This window comes from Carcharhinus amblyrhynchos, chromosome 19, assembly GCF_965287045.1.
Source record: "Carcharhinus amblyrhynchos chromosome 19, sCarAmb.v2.hapA, whole genome shotgun sequence".
NCBI classification, from domain to species: Eukaryota; Metazoa; Chordata; class Chondrichthyes; order Carcharhiniformes; family Carcharhinidae; genus Carcharhinus; species Carcharhinus amblyrhynchos.
This window is the reverse complement of record NC_137342.1, coordinates 3185138-3201474: the sequence shown is the minus strand read 5'-3', so window position 1 is coordinate 3201474 and position 16337 is coordinate 3185138. Positions and strand designations below refer to the sequence as shown.

Here is a 16337-nt window from a genome sequence, read left to right as displayed (position 1 = left end):
TAGAAATGAGAGGGAAGGGAGAGAATCTGACCCAATATTGACCCCTCTCTCAAATCCCAGGCAGTCACAGTGCTCCCAAAGAGCCCAGTGTCCACGAGGGGAACGGGGAGATGACCACACAGTGTTTATACAACAATGCAGGCACCTCCCTGCACTGTGCAGTGACTGACTGGGTTAGAGAGACAGAGAGACGTTGCCACACACACTCTACCCCTCAGCCATAGCAAAGGCTAAAAGAGGGAGAAAGAAATATCAACCCTTGCACCCCCTCCCCTACCCCCCACAAACCCCTCTCAACAGCACCAGGGTGAAGAGAGTGGGAGCAGCTGGAAGCTACGCCGCACTATCAGAGGGTCAGTGCTGAGGGAGTGCCGCACTGTCAGAGGGTCAGTACTGAGGGAGTGCCGCACTGTCAGAGGGTCAGTGCTGAGGGAGTGCCGCACTGTCAGAGGGTCAGTGCTGAGGGAGCGCCGCACTGTCAGAGGGTCAGTACTGAGGGAGTGCCGCACTGTCAGAGGGTCAGTGCTGAGGGAGTGCCGCACTGTCAGAGGGTCAGTGCTGAGGGAGTGCCGCACTGTCAGAGGGTCAGTGCTGTGGGAGTGTGGCACTGTCAGAGGGTCAGTGCTGAGGGAGTGCCGCACTGTTGGAGGTGGGGCCTATCGGATGAAATGTTAAAGCCAGACTCTGGTCTGTGCTCTGATATGCCATGGGCCAGATTGAAGAGGAGGAGGAGAGATTTTCCTCCATGAGTTGGCGTATACTCATCCCTCAATCAACATCACTTTCAGAAAATAGCTGGTCATTTTCGTCTTACCGTTAGTGGGATCTTGCTGTGTGCTTTCTGGGTTTCTATGTTGCGACAGTGATTACTGTGGCATTAGGGTGTTCAGTGCTGCAAGGATTCGTGTGGGATTGGGAAAGAGTATTACACACAGGATGATGTACAGAGTTACAGGGGAACAGCCCGGTTGTGGTGAGTCTGGTTGAGATTAACATGGGGCTAGTACCTAGTCAGGACTACACCCTGTATATAGTTATATGTTATTAATAATGTTTAAGTCTACACCCCTCTAGACCTTTTCATCAGATAATATACAAGCCAATGTGACGTCACCTTATAACAACCAAACTTGAAAAATACTTAATTGCTGTAAAGTGCTTTGAAATGTCCTGAGGCTGTGAAATTGGTGCTATATAAATGCAAAGTCTTTCTTTAAAGAGCTGACCAGACAAGATTATTTGATACAGATGCTTCTTCCCAAAAATAATGGCAGTTATAGACAGAAAGATTGGCTGGAAATAGAAACTGTGAAATTACCTCCTTTGGTTTTAGTGAAACAGGTTTCAATCCGTGAGCTTGTAAAACCTAAAGAGAAGATGGTTGGTTATTGCACAGATATTTCCAACTGGGAGCTCAGACACAACAAAAATCCCGGCCTTGAGGATTTTGTACCAATACGCTGTTACTGAATTCAGTACAAAATCCTTTCAATCCATCACAAAAACAAACCCCTGGCAAATACAGGTTCAGTTCAGAGTGTTTGTCGAGAAGGGGACGTTTCCCGTATAAACCAGCTCCTGATGAAAACATTCCGGTGAAATGGAATAGTTTCACTGACTGGAGCCCAGCTCAGTTACCAAGGAGACCAATCTAATGGGCCACGGCTGGTTCGATTACCTGCTCCTGCTCAGTTAGTGAAGAACTATCAGGAATGTCACAGGCCGGATTTTCCTTCGGGAATGTCACAGGCCGGATTTTCCTTCGGGAATGTCACAGGCCGGATTTTCCTTCGGGAATGTGACAGGCCGGATTTTCCTTCGGGAATGTCACAGGCCAGATTTTCCTTCGGGAATGTCACAGGCCGGATTTTCTTTCGAGACTGACAGTGAAGGAATTTCCAAGTCAGGATGGTGAAACAAACAAAAAATAGAAGCAGGGGTAGGACACACAGCCCTTTGAGCTGCTCCACCATTCAACATGATCACGGTTGCTCTTTTCTCTCTCCCCGCGCTCCCGCACACTCCCCGCGCTCCCGCACACTCCCCGCGCTCCCGCACACTCCCCGCGCTCCCGCACACTCCCCGCGCTCCCGCACACTCCCGCACACTCCCCCCGCTCCCGCACACTCCCCCCGCTCCCGCACACTCCCCCCGCTCCCGCACACTCCCCCCGCTCCCGCACACTCCCCCCGCTCCCGCACACTCCCCCCGCTCCCGCACACTCCCGCACACTCCCCCCGCTCCCGCACACTCCCCGCGCTCCCGCACACTCCCCGCGCTCCCGCACACTCCCCGCGCTCCCGCACACTCCCCGCGCTCCCGCGCTCCCGCACACTCCCCGCGCTCCCGCACACTCCCCATAGCCCTTAACATCTTTGGTGTAGAAATCCAGTGACTTGGAGGTAAGTGTCCAGGTGGTGATGTCCCATGTCCTTCCAAATGGAAGATGCCACGGGATTGGAAGGTGCTGCTTAAGGAACCTGGGTCAGTTCCTGCAGCGCATCTTGTAGATGGTACACACTGCTGCTACTGTTCATCTGCAATGGAGTGGGTGAATGTTTAATGTGCTGCTTTGCCCTGGATGGTTTCTTGTCTTGTTAGAGGTATACGTCTTCAGATAAGTGGTGAGTATTCCATCACACTCAGATCCGTGCTGGTAGATGGTGGGTGGGCTTTGGGGATTCAGTAGTGATACTATTTATATGGCTAGTTCAGTTCCTGCTCAATGATAGCACGCAGCAAGATAATGGTTGGGAATTTAGTGATGGCAATGCCATTCAATGTTAAGGGGCAATGGTTAGATCCTCTCATGTTGGGGAGGATCATTGCTCGCCTGCTCAAGCCTGGATATTGTCCGGGTGTTGCTGCATTTCGATGTGAATTGCTTCAGTACCTGTGGAGCCGTGAACGGTGCTGAATGTTGTGCGATCATCAGCAAACATTCTGACCCTATGACAGAAAGAAGGTCACAGATGAAGCAGCTGAAGATTGTTGGGCCAAGGGCACTAACCCTGAGGGACTCCTGCAGAAACGTCCTGGACTAAATGGTCACAAACAACAACAACCATCTTCCTATGTACCAGGTATGACTCCAGCTGGCAGAGAGTTTGCGCGATTGATTCTAGTTTCACTCGGGCTCCTTGATGCCACACTCAGTCAAACGTGCCCCTAATTCAAGGGCTATCACTCTCACCTCATCTTTGGAATTCAGTTCTTTTGTCCATGATTGAACCAAGGCTGAAATGAGATCAGGAGTTGAGTGATTCTGGTGAAACCCAAACTAGGTGTCATTGAGCAGGTGCTGCTTGATAGCACTGTTGATGACCCCTTCCATCACTTTACTGATGACCGAGAGTAGACTAGTGGCTAGGTTGAATTTGTCCTGCTTTGTGTGTACAGGACATACCTGGATAATTTTCCACATTTCAGGGTAGATGCTAGTGTTGTAACTGTACTGGAAGAACTTGGCTCGGGGAGCGGCAAATTCTGGAGCACAAGTCTTCAGTACTATTGCTGGAATGTTATCAGGGCCCTTTGCCTTTGTAGTATCCAGTGCCTCCAATCCTTTCTTGATATCACGTGGTTAATCAAATTGGCGGGAGACTGTTACGCGAGATGCTGGGGACCACTGGAGGACGCAGAGATGGATCATCCACTTGGCACTTCTCGCTGAAGATTGCTGCAAATACTTCAGCCTTATCTTTTGCACTGATATGCTGGACTCCTCCATCATTGAGGATGGGGATATTGGTGGAGTCTCCTCTCCAGTGAGTTGTTTAATTGTCCACCATCATTCTTGACTGGATGTGGAAGAACTGCAGAGCTTAGATCTGATCCGTTGTGGGGTTCTTTAGCTATCACTTGCTGTTTTTGCAGTAGTGCTGTGGTGTAGATTCACCAAGCTGGAGTTGTCCTGTGGGGTTGCTGTTCCCCTGGGTGATGCACTTTGACCTTTGCAGGATATGATTTTTATTTCCTGTTGTACAGAGTGAGGACCACCAAACCGGAACCATTCAGTGTATTGTGTTCAATTCTGGTCGCCAAACTACCAGAAGTATATGGAGGCTTTGGAGAGGGTACAGAAAAGATTTATCAGCATATTCCCTGGTACAGAGGGCATTAGCTATGAGGAGAGGCGGCAGAAACTTGGTTTGTTCTCTCTGGGACGACAGAGGTTGAGGGGTGAACTGATAGAAGTCTACAAGCTTATGAGAGAGATAGACAGATAATCAGAAGCTTTTTCCCAGGGTGGAAGCTATACACATCAGGTCTGAGTGTCACTAAACCCATTGTCAACCAGATTTACAATATAACTTCAAGAAAGAACCAGGGAACTCACATATTTAGCATCAGCCCAGCCACTTCTCGGTGACCACATCTTGCCTTCACCCATCAGTCCCAGTGCAAGGTGAGCCAGGGGAGCGAGATCCCCACTGGCCCCGACTGACCCTTTCTCTGGGACGTAGGAGAGACAGGAAGCTACAGGAGTCAGAAGATGTCAGTTTTAAAAAGTTATATGATCACATTGACCCAGCAAGCACATTTATCCAATTACTGTTAAAACTAAAGGACAATCCCTTTGACCGATGTCACAGATGATGCTAAATTTCTTTTTATTTGGTCTTGGGATGTGACTGTTACTGGAAGACCAACAATCAATAGCTGGAAAATGGCGCTGTGCACCCAGGGTGAAGTCATGGACCATTTCCAGATGCAAAGTGACCCTCACACCCCAAATCACACCCGAAACAAGGGGGTCTCAGCTGCAGATTTAGTTCTTGGTGAGGTCACAGCTGAACAGGGAGCACCGAGAGCGTCCTCCGAGACAAGCTCTCAGCTCAGCTTCAGGAGGGAAGGGTGGATATGGCCGAGGGACAGACTGAGAGAAAACACTTCCCCCGGTTTCACATCTAGATCTTCCTAACCTACCAACAACTGGCAGCTTTCAGCTACAAACCTCAACAAGCATTAGGACAATTGTTCACACACTCAGCCCATCAAATCTCTGCTCTTTCCATGAGAAATCCAGTAAATTCCACACTCAGTGTGGCAGAGACAGGTTCACACAGGGAATGGTTAGGATCTGGAATGTACTGTCTGAGAGCATAGTGGAGACTGATTCACACAGCGAGTGGTTAGGATCTGGAATGTACTGGCCGAGAGCGTGGTTCAGACAGAGTCACACAGGGAGTGGTTAGGATCTGGAATGTACTGTCTGAGAGTGTGGTGGAGACAGATTCACACAGTGAATGGTTAGGATCTGGAATGTACTGTCTGAGAGTGTGGTGGAGACAGATTAAAAAGTGTCTTTCAAATAGAGACTGGATAAACCCCTGAAGAGACACAAATTGCAGGGCTCCAGTGCAAAGGCAGAGGAGAGGAATTAGCTGCTTCTCCATTGAATCAACAAGGGCATAATGGGTCAAATGACCTCCTTCTGCGCTGTAACTATTCTCTGATTCTATGAAGTCAGTGTGGATTTTAATTTGGGGGAGGTGGGATTGTGCTGAACATGAGGGGTTCTATACCTCACACCATCTCTCGTGTTTCCCTCACTGATTGTAATTGATTAGTTTACTTACCAACATCCAGTACTGAACGAACAACTAAAACTAGCCACCAACTGCAGCCCTCTGCCTGCTCACTGTCTTACACGAAACCAGGCTTCTCTCAACAGTAGTGTTATTCCTGACTGCGAGATGAGCTTGTGAACACACTGAGGCTGCCTGTTTCCATCTCCAGAGCACCGCCACTTTGTCCAATCTCAGCCCATCAGCTGCTGAGACCCTCACCCATGTCTTTGCTACCTCAGATGTGACAACTCGAAGGCATTGCTTTGTCATCCTCTGTAAATCCGAGGTCATTCCTGTTTCGGCTGCCTGAGTTCTAACCCTCATTCCGCCATTGCTCCTGTGCTCACTGCCCTAAAGCTTCAATGTTAACATTCCCATCCTTGTTTCCAGATCAATCCTCCCGACCTCTGTAACCTCCAACGGCTCCACCACCCTCCCCAGTATCTCGGTTTCTCCTGATGTGACTCCATGTCAAGGTTCGTTTGCTCAGAGCCTGTGAAGAATTGTAGGACACGTTACTATGAGAAGATTTGAATATCGCTGCAAAAAAAATGTACTGTTGAAGCTTTTTCTTTTGCACTCATCTGGACAATCTGCAAGAATGCCAACGATAAAGGGAACAATTTACAACCACAAGAGTGCTGATTGGTTGGCATGTGTTGACTGTGATTGGTAGGGGTGTTGCCATGGGGAGCACCAAGCTTCTGGTCAAATTGAAAGCAGGCAGGCTGACTCTGATTGGTCACAGCATAACCATGGGGAGTGAACCAGGGAATGGCTGTCCCCAAGGTTTTGTTTTGTTGATATATGTACAAGGTGTGGATATGGCCCTTCTGTTTGTCAGGACCCTGTGTGTGGGTAGATGTAGCTTCTGGTATGTGTAAGTGAGCTATACCACCAGCCCAACCGAGAATCTTAAATTCTTAGCACAGTCAGGATTATTTAGCAAGTGCAGTCCAATCACTGAATCCCAACTACTTTTGGACACTGGTCCAAAGTGGAAATTTTACATTTGAGACATGCCAGCTGAGTGGGACGTGGGGCTTGTCACATGTGGGGTGTTTCAGTGGCCAGGAACATGGCTCCAGGAATGGTGTGTTGCCTCCCTGGTGCCAGGGTCAGGGATGTCACTGAACAGCTGCAGGGAAGCTGAAAGGGAAGGGTGAGGAGACGTTGTCGTTCATGTTGGTACCAAAGTGAGGAATGAGGTTTTACAACAAGAATTCAGGGATCTGGGCAGTAGATTAAGAAGCAGGACCTCAATGGTTGTAATCTTGTGTAGTCCTGCATTATGGTTAGAGTTTTGCAAGGACGGCCTAGAATCATAGAACCCTACAGTGCAGAAAAAGTCCCTTCGGTCCATCGAGTCTGCACCGAACACAATCCCACCCAGGCCTGACCCCCATATCCCTACATATTTTACCCACTAATCCCTCTAACCTACACATCTCAGGACACTAAGGGGCAATTTTTAGCACAGCCAATCAGCCTAACCAGCACATCTTTGGACTGTGGGAGGAAACCGGAGCACCCGGAGGAAACCCACACGGACACGAGGAGAATGTGCAAACTCCACTCACACAGTGACCCGAGCCGGGAAGCGAACCCAGGTCCCTAGAGCTGTGAAGCAGCAGTGATAACCACTGTGCTACCGTGCTGCTAACGTGCCTGGTTAGCTACAGTCAGCATTTTAAAGATAAAATACAATAAAGATTGTAACTAATAAAAGTTGATTTTGCCTTCAACCCCCCAGTAAAAGCAGCGAAAACTCATGCAGACAGCCTGAACATCCAACCCATAACCTCAACCTACATTGATGAAAGCTAATTCTACAGTAGTTCTAATTAATTAATGCAACGATATATATACTGGTAAAGACGTACATTACCATTAAATGCCTGGATCATTTGACTGAGGGTGTCTAAGGAAATCCCACTGTAACCCTTAGCAAGAACATTGATCCTCAGAGCCAGCAGCATCCGGGATCTCATTGGTGACAAGGGTTTACCGACACCTGGAGGACAGACAGAGCGAGGGAGAAATGAAGCAAATAGATTTGAAAAGGAAATATTAAACATAACTTTCTGACAAATGGACCATACCGGCTGAATGGGAACGGACAAGGTTTTCCTGGAGTTCCCTGGATGGAGAGGAGAGGAAGAATTATACATCGGAGAAATCAGTTTTATTAAATGATATTTATTTCCATTTTTGATTTTATGTATTATTGTCACATTTATTAGTATACAATGCAAAGTATTGTTTCTTGTGCTATACAGACAAAACATACTGTTCATAGAGAAGGAAAAGAGAGAGAGCAGTGTAGTGTTACAGTCATAGCTAGGGTGTAGAGAAAGATCAACTTAATGTGAGGTAGATTATTCAAAAGTCTGACAGCAGCAGGGAAGAGTCGGTTGGTATGTGATATCAGACTTTTGCATCTTTTTCCTGATGGAAGAAAGTGGAAGAGAAAATGTCTGAGGTCTGTGGGGTCCTTAATTATGCTGGCTGTTTTTCTGAGTATGTTCGGTGTCCTTAATTATGCTGGTCACTTTGCTGAGGCAGCAGGAAGTGTAGACAGAGTCAGTGGATGGCAGGTTGGTTTGTGCAATGGGCTGGGCCACATTTACGACTCTTTGTAGTTTCTTGCGGTCTTGGGCAGAGCAGGAGCCCAGACCGAGCTGTGATCCAACCAGAAAGAATGCTTTCTAAGGGGCATCTGTAAAAGTTGGTGAGAGTTGGAGCTGACACACCAAATTTCCTTCGTCTCCTGAGCAAGTAGAGGTGTTGGTGGGGCTTTCTTAACTATAGTGTCGGCATGGGGGGGGGGGACCAGGACAGGTTGCAGGGTGGGGTGGAAGGTAGTTTGTGGAATGGACAGATTGTCTGAAGGGGAAAGGTTGGAAAGGCTGGGTTTGCAGCCACTGGAGTTTAGAGCAGTAAGAGATGATTTGGTTGAAACTTTTAAGATCCAGAGGGATATTGACAGGGTGGACATGGAGAGGATGTTTCCTCTTGTGGGAGAATCTCGAACTGGGGGTCACTATTCAAAAATAAAGGGTCGCCCGTTTAAGACAAAGATCAGGAGAATGTCTTTCTCTGAGAAAGCCGTGAGTCTTTGGAATTCTCTTCCTCAAAAGTCAGTGGATGTAGAAGCTTGGAATATTTTTAAGGCAGCTCTGGATAGATTCTTGATCAACAAGGAGATGGAAACATTGGGAACTGGCAGGAATGTGGGGTTGAGGTTAAAATCAGATCACCATGGTCTAACTGAATGGCAGAACAGGCTCAAGGGGCCAAATGGCCTACTCCTACTTTTAATTTATATGTTTGTATGTACAAAATGCTTTCCCAAAATGCAGTGAGGCTCAGGACCTCCTCCTGTTAATTGGGACTGATTCATGCTGAGATTAGGCTTCCTGTCACTGTTACACACACAAGAGAAAACCATCACAACTCAGAACTCTGGTTCCCAGTGTATGTGGATACTGGGAGAGGCCATTCAGCCCCTTGAGAAGGGTGCAGTGATAAACAATGTCCAGTTACAACAGGCTCCAGGAAGAGTTAGTCCTGGAGAGAGAATTGCGCAAAGTCAAGGCTATTGGATAAGGGAACACCAACATTCAACATTTCATGAACAAAGTCACTGGTGTGGCAGGGTCTTTTTTCTCGGAAATATTCTCACTTGGCCTCACTGGAGATGGGGCAGAAATCCTGTTTCGGGCTGTAGAATTGGAGCCCTTCGGGCAAGTTCACGGAATAGGAACAGGAAACAAGAATTCCCAGTCTAAGAGTTTAAATGGTGACCATTAGAATGTCTCTGCAAGGTGGGGGGTACTTTAAACAAAATCACCCAGGGGCTGGCATGGGATCGGGGGGTTAAACCCAGCCCAATATTCATCTACAGTGACTTCAGAACAAATAAAAGCATGAAGATGAGAATTAAAGCCCACCCTGGCAGTTAACGGACAAGTAGTTTAGGTTAAAAGTCATAGAGTCTTACAGCACAGAAAGAGGCCCTTCGGCCCATCGAGTCTGTCGAAAAGAAACACAGAGGACTAGAGGTTTACAGCATGGAAACAGGCCCTTCAGCCCAACTTCTCCATGCCACCATTTTTCTTTTAAACACTAAGCTAGTCCCAATTACTCATGTTTGGCCCATATCCCTCTATACCCATCTTACCCATATAACTATCTAACCACTTTTTAAAAGACAAAATTGTACCCGCCTCTACTACTAGTTCTGGCAGCTTGTTCCAGGCACACACCACCCTCTGTGTGGAAAAAATCGCCCCTCTGGATCTTTTTGTATCTCTCCCCTCTCACCTTAAACCTATGCCCTCTAGTTTTAGACTCCTTTGTCTTTGGGAAAAGATATTGACTATCTAACTTATCTGTGCCCCTCACTATGTTGTAGATCTCTATAGGATCAACCCTCAGCCTCCTACACTTCAGGGAAAAAAGTCCCAGTCTATCCAACCTCTCCAACTAGATCTACGTGAAGTACCGAAAATTACTGAGAGCCACCACCGAATCATTAACCAGCATAACTTACTTGAGCTTATTGTTTGGGATAACAGTGCGAGCAAATTTCCCAAAGCCTGTGGTTATTCCATATACAACTGAAAGAAGAATGAAATAATAAAATAATTTCCTTCCATTGTCTTGGATTTTGGATTTCTGTTAGCACGCAGTAAGGGGATATGGGGAGGGGTAAAAATCAAATCAATCACAGAATTCAGGCAGGGATTTAAATTCATTGAAACTCATTTTGAAAATGCTGCTGATGTTGGGTTTATTCACTGAGTTTCTCTGGAATGTCTTGTACTTTTCAAGGTACCTTTATGTTCTTTCACAATGTTTTCCAGGAGTGCCCTTGACTGTCTGATCTTCTCTTCTGCCTCGGCAGTCAGCTGGGGGGGGAGGGGAGGGGAGGGGAGGGGAGGGGTGGGACATATGCGGGAATTGCGGTGACAGGAAATGGAAAAGCACCATCATTCAGCTGTTTGCTGGTATAAAACTCCAATTTTACTCAAGCACCACTCTTAGAAATACACTCACCTTAATCTTGTAAAGTCCTCTTCCCAACCGAACTAGATCTTTGATTGTTAGATGGCTTCCATCTAAACAAATATACTGAGAGATTGTGTTTCCCTTTAGAATGTTTGATTAGCATCGAGCAAAGTATAAACAGAACCAGCAGCTTTTCACACCGGGTTAATGTCATCCTCGAGTTGGGACACTTCCAATTTTAACTTCCTAATGCAGACGAGTATTTCTGCCCTGCTCAGTATCTGGGTTCTAAATCTTGCTTTTGAGCCCTTATTTAAATGTGAGTAGATATTTGTCACCTGTTAGTATGAACAGATATGGAATGGACTATTTTAAAGGGCCATTGGCTGTGTGATTGTGCAATCAGCCACAGCGACGTTATCACACCTGATGCACAAATGATCATTTTATATCCTGGTAGTTTGCAATTTGGAAAAACCCATCTTTTAGAAGTTTAATGCAGTGAAACCTATTACAGCAGGTTCTGAACAAGACTGGACTAGACTCCAATAACGTGGAAATGCCAGCGTTGGACTGGGGTAAACCCACAAGCTTTCAGGGTTTGCCCAAAAGCTTGTGCGTTTACTATCAAATAAACTGGTTGGACTTTAACCTGGTGTTGTGAGACTTCTCACTGTCTTGACTCCAATGACAGGGCTGATGAGCAGGTTACACACAAGCTGTGGATGAGTTAAGACACATTTTCTCCTCTAACTCAATTTCTGGAAGATTAGCTCTCACCTTCCATGTCCACCTGCTCCAGCTGAAGCTCAATGTGAAGCCCTTGCTCCTTCCACCCAATCCTAGGCCCAACGATCCCCAGCATTCTGTCACCATTACAGTCAATCTCCTCTGTAACCTGATGTCCATTCATCTACCGTCCCTCACAAACATTGTCCACTCTCCTGGCTGATTGACACTGCCTTCCAGCCTCTAGTTGTGTTGGATTTAATGTTTCCAGCTTCACTCTGCCTTGACAATACTCTTAGCCTCACATCTCCTTCCTACACCCATCTCTTCAAAGCACAATTTATGACATTCACTGGAATTCTTTTCACAAGCCTCTCGATTTCTCTTTGTACTTTTGGAAATTGTCCCAAAACCTACTTTTATAATGGATTTTCTCATCTTTCTTAAATCTCCTATAAAAACACACTGTCCCTCCCTTTAATCTCCCTTTCCTTTCCAAAGTCACCTCCCAAATCTGGACCTACTTCCAGCAACTCCCTGTTTGAATCCCTGCAGCTTTCCACATCTCCATATGATTATAACACCTCTTACCAAAATCCCAACTATATCCTGAGTGACTGTGAGAAAGGTAGCCTATCCCTCCTGGGCCTTCTCGACCTCAGCCTTTGACCAAACCATCCTCCTCCCCCCCAATCCACTGTCAGCCAGCTGGCTGGAACACTCTCACCCAGTTCCAGTCTCCGAGGAATCGGAGCCAGAGTTCCATCTTCAGCGGCTTCTCTTCCTGTGTCTGCACCATTACTGGTGCCCCCAGGGAACTATCCTAAGGTCCCCTGCCCATTCCCCAGCTACATGCTGCCTCTCAGTGACATTGTCCAAAAGCACAGTGTCAGTTTTCACGTTTACACTTACGACACAGTGGCACGGTGACACAGTGGTTAACACCGCTGCCTCACAGTGCCAGGAACCCGGGTTCAATTCCTGGCTTGGGTCACTGTCTGTGTGAAGCCAGCACGTTCTCCCTGTATCTGCGTGGGTTTCCTCCCACAGTTCTAAGACTTGTACGTTAGCCAGATTAACCATGGTAAATGGGTTATGGGGAGGTTGGGTCTGCTGTTTCGATGGGCTGAATGGCCTCTTTTTTTTGCACGGTAGTGGTTCTGTGGACACCCAGTTATACCTGACCACCACCTCTCTCAGCTCTTCCACAGTTAAACTATCAGATTGCTTATCCGACATTCAGTGCTGGGTGAGCAGAAACTTCCTCTGTTTAAATAGTGGGAAGACTAAAGCCATTGCCTAGACCCTCAGCACCAACTCCATCCCCTTCCCTGGCATTGGTCAGAGTCTGACTGGTTCAGACTCTGAGGTGATCACCCTGAGGTGATCTGCAGCCCGCTTAATCACTATAACCACCTATTTCCAACTCTGTATCGATGCCCCCAACTCTTTCCCCGTCTCGGATACCCTCCTGTTTAATTCCTCACGTGTCTCTTTCTTATCACCAGTCCTGATTATTCCAAAGCATAAATAAACACAAATTTCTGGAAACATTTGGCCAGTCAGAGAGAAAGCCACAGGTTAATGTTTCTGGTCAGTGACCTGTCATCAGAGTTGGAAGAAGTTATTGATGTTACCAGGCTGTGGACAAGAGGGTGAGTGGGTCAAGGACAAAGGAAGGTCTGTGATAAGGTGACAGACAGGAGCGATTAAATAACAGAGGAGTTAGTCTTCCAGAGTCAAAGGGTCATGGGTGCGGCACAATGGCACAGTGGTTAGCACTGCTGCCTCACAGTGCCAAAGATCCAAGTTCGATTCCTGGCTCGGGTCATTGTCTGCAGTTTGCATAGTCTCCCTGTGTCTGCATGGGTTTCCTCTGGGTGCTCCAGCTTCCTCCCACAGTCTAGATTGATAGGTCGATCGGCCATGCTAAATTCTCCCTCAGTGTACCCGAACAGGCACCAGAGTGTGGTGACTAAGGGATTTTCACAGTAACTGCATTGCAGTGTTAATGTAAGCCTACTTGTGACACTAATAAATAAACTTTAAAAGAAATAAAGATTCAAGAGCTGTGTCAGATGTTCCTGTCTGAAAACAAAAAACAAAACAAGGGAAGAAAGGGAGAGAAAATGGAGCTGAGTTAACAGCTGGAACTATTGAACTCAATGTTGAGTCTGAAAGATGCCTAATCGAAAGAGGTGGTGTTTCTCTGGCCTTCACTGAGCTCCAGTGGAACAGTGCAGCAGGCTGAGGACTGGGATGTCAGTGTCAGGGCAAGGAGCAGTAACAGAGCAGCCGAAGGTCAGAGTCACGCTTACTGACTGAGTGAGGGAGTTCCCAGAGCAGCCTCCCTGATCCAGAGGAGACCAGACTGTGAGCAGCGAATACAGTAAATCAGATTGGGAGAAGTGCAAAAATATCATTGCTTTACCTGCAGGGTGGTGCGGAGGGAGGAGGTAAAGAGGCAGGTGTTACACCTCCTGTGTTTACCTGGGCAGAGGGGTGGGAAAGGTTAGGGTGCTGAGGATTGAAGCAGGGAATCATTGCAGGAATGTTGTAAGGATTCTGGCTGACCTTTCACATTCCACCATCTGTACACTTAAAGACCCCCAAAGCCCTGCTGCCACATCCTAACTCACATCAAGTCCCATTCACCCGTCACCCCTGTGCTTGCTAACCTACACTGCTTCCTGATTAATCAACGAGTCAACTTCAAAATCCTTCCACAGCCTTGACCCTCCCTATCTCTCTGTAATTCCTCCAGCCCTCCCCGGGATATCTGCACCTCCAGCATCCCCGTTTCACTGATGATGCTTCAAACTACCAAGCTCAAAACTCAAATTCCCCTTCTAGCTTTCTTTCACTTTAAAGCTTTTCTCTTTGGCCAACTGCTCTAACTCTCAATTTTAGTTTATTCATTCATGAGCTGTGAGTCTTGCTGGCTCGGCCAACATTTATTGCCCATCCCTAATTGCCCTTGAAATTGGGTGCTTTGCTTGGTCACTTCAGAGGGCAGTTGAGAGTCAACCACATTGCTGTGGCTCTGGAGTCACATGTAGGCCAGGACAATAAGGATGACAGATTTCCTTCCCTAAAGGACATTAGTGACCCAGATGGGTTTTTACAGCAACTGATGATAGTTTTGTGGTCATTATTCCCGAGACTTTTTCAAATTAATTGAATTGAAATCAGCAGTCACGGTGGGATTTGAACCCAGAGCAGTACCTGGGTCTCGACATTAGTCCAGTGACATTGCCACTACACCACTGTCTCCCTATTTGACCTGGTGGATCCTGTTCAGCCAATTAAGTCAGCCGATTTTTTTTTCCCAAGTCAGCTCCTCATACACATTCAAAACCCCTAGAATCGAAGTTGAATTCTCCCGCATTTCCTGGTGTTTTCTGAGCTGGTGAAAGGGTTACTCAAGAATCAAGCAAAGTGATTGGGAAGTGTGATAGTCTCACAGTTACCTCGTTTGGTTCGTGGTTTCTGGTATATCTGTGAGAGTCACTGGTTAAGGCATTTCACCTCCATTTCCATCTTGTGAATGGCAAATATTTATGTGAAATATTCTCCCCGCACTACCAATGGTGCCACCTTTTAGAAGAGATGTTAAAGTGAGGTCTCAGTGAGATCTGGCACCTTATGGAAGGAGCGCAGAGGGTTCTCCCCAGGGTCCTAACCAATATTTATCCCTCAATCCTGTAAATTGAGAGAGGTGGACACTCAGCCAGACCTCAGAGTCCTCATACATCAGTCGCTGAAAGTAAGTGCGCAGGGAGTGAAGGAGACAAATGGAATGCTGATCTTCATAGCGAGAGGATTTGAGTACAGGGACAGGGATATTTTGCTGCAATTGTATAGTGTGTTGGTGAGGACACACTTGGAGTATTGTGTGCAGTTTTGGTGCCCTTATCTGAGGAAGAATGTTCTTACTACAGAGGGAGCACAGCGAAGGTTTACCAGGCTGATTCCTGGGATGGCAGGTCTGTTATATGAGGAGAGACTAAGTTGGTTAGGATTATATTCACTGGAGTTTAGAAGAGTGAGAGGGGATCTCATAGAAACTTATAAAATTCTAACAGGGTTAGACACGGTAGATTCAGAATGTTCCCAATGGTGGGGGAGCCCAGAACTAGGGGTCACAGTTTGACGATAAGGGATAAACCTTTTGGGACTGAGGTGAGGAGAAATTTCTTCACCCAGAGGGTGGGGAATGTGTGGAATTCACTCCCACTGAATGTAGTTGAGGTCAAAACATTGTCTGATTTCAAAAAGAAATTAGATACAAGTTCTTGGGACCAAAGGGATCAAGGGATATTGGAGGAAGGGGGGGAATCGGGATATTGAATTTGATGATCAGCCATGATTAAATGAATGGTGGAACAGGCTCGAAGGGCTGAATGGCCTACTCCTGCTTCTAATTTCTATGTTTTTGTTCAACATCATAAAACAGGTTCTAGGGTCATTATCACATTGCTGCCCTTGGGATCTTGCTGTGCACAAATTGGCTGCTCCATTTTAGAACCTCACAAACACTCCATTAGTGTTCTGGGGGTGCCTGGTGAAAGGCGCTATATAAATGTAACTCTCTCTTGGTCAAAGGATACAGGTGAACCCCCTCCGGTTGAGACGGGATGAACTCCGAAGACATCACATCGTCCTTCAGAACTGGGTTAGAGAGAGACAAGCTGAGCTGATTGAATCCGTTGGGTTTTGAGAGGTTTATTGAAGGGTTACTTACCCACTTCAATGAAGTCATTATCTTGCAGCACATCCTCAATGGCATCATCCAGATCCAGCAATCCCAGCCCCTGGCACCTCCGCACCTGCAAGCTTTCCGGGCTCTCCGCACCGCTCTCCGGCTTGTTTTTCCGGTATCTCCGCACTGCCTCGGCGGCCAGCCAGCGGACACTGGCCCGGGTGTCCTTACAGGGCACGGTCAGCCACTCCTCCCGGACATGGACCGTGAACCGAGCCATCCCCACACCGCAGCCCGGCTCCCAGCGCCTGCAGCCCGGG

General features: G+C 47.2%; 1 protein-coding gene across 3 annotated transcripts in view; it reads right to left on the bottom strand.

Annotated features, from left to right (window-relative positions):
* Positions 1-16337, bottom strand: part of hal (histidine ammonia-lyase) — a 37890-nt gene extending 21553 nt beyond the window's left edge. For 2 of the 3 annotated variants that reach the window (XM_080207131.1, XM_080207134.1), the window contains exons 1-10: positions 16060-16337; positions 15926-15986; positions 14786-14813; positions 10635-10709; positions 10414-10486; positions 10129-10195; positions 7676-7713; positions 7462-7587; positions 4340-4479; positions 1319-1366 (exon numbers count right to left, since the gene is read on the bottom strand). In XM_080207131.1, the coding sequence (XP_080063257.1) occupies positions 1319-1366; positions 4340-4479; positions 7462-7587; positions 7676-7713; positions 10129-10195; positions 10414-10486; positions 10635-10709; positions 14786-14813; positions 15926-15986; positions 16060-16297 (894 nt within the window). In that variant the 5' untranslated portion in view covers positions 16298-16337. The remainder of the gene's footprint in view (positions 1-1318; positions 1367-4339; positions 4480-7461; positions 7588-7675; positions 7714-10128; positions 10196-10413; positions 10487-10634; positions 10710-14785; positions 14814-15925; positions 15987-16059) is intronic. The other variant, XM_080207132.1, reaches the window with a different exon arrangement.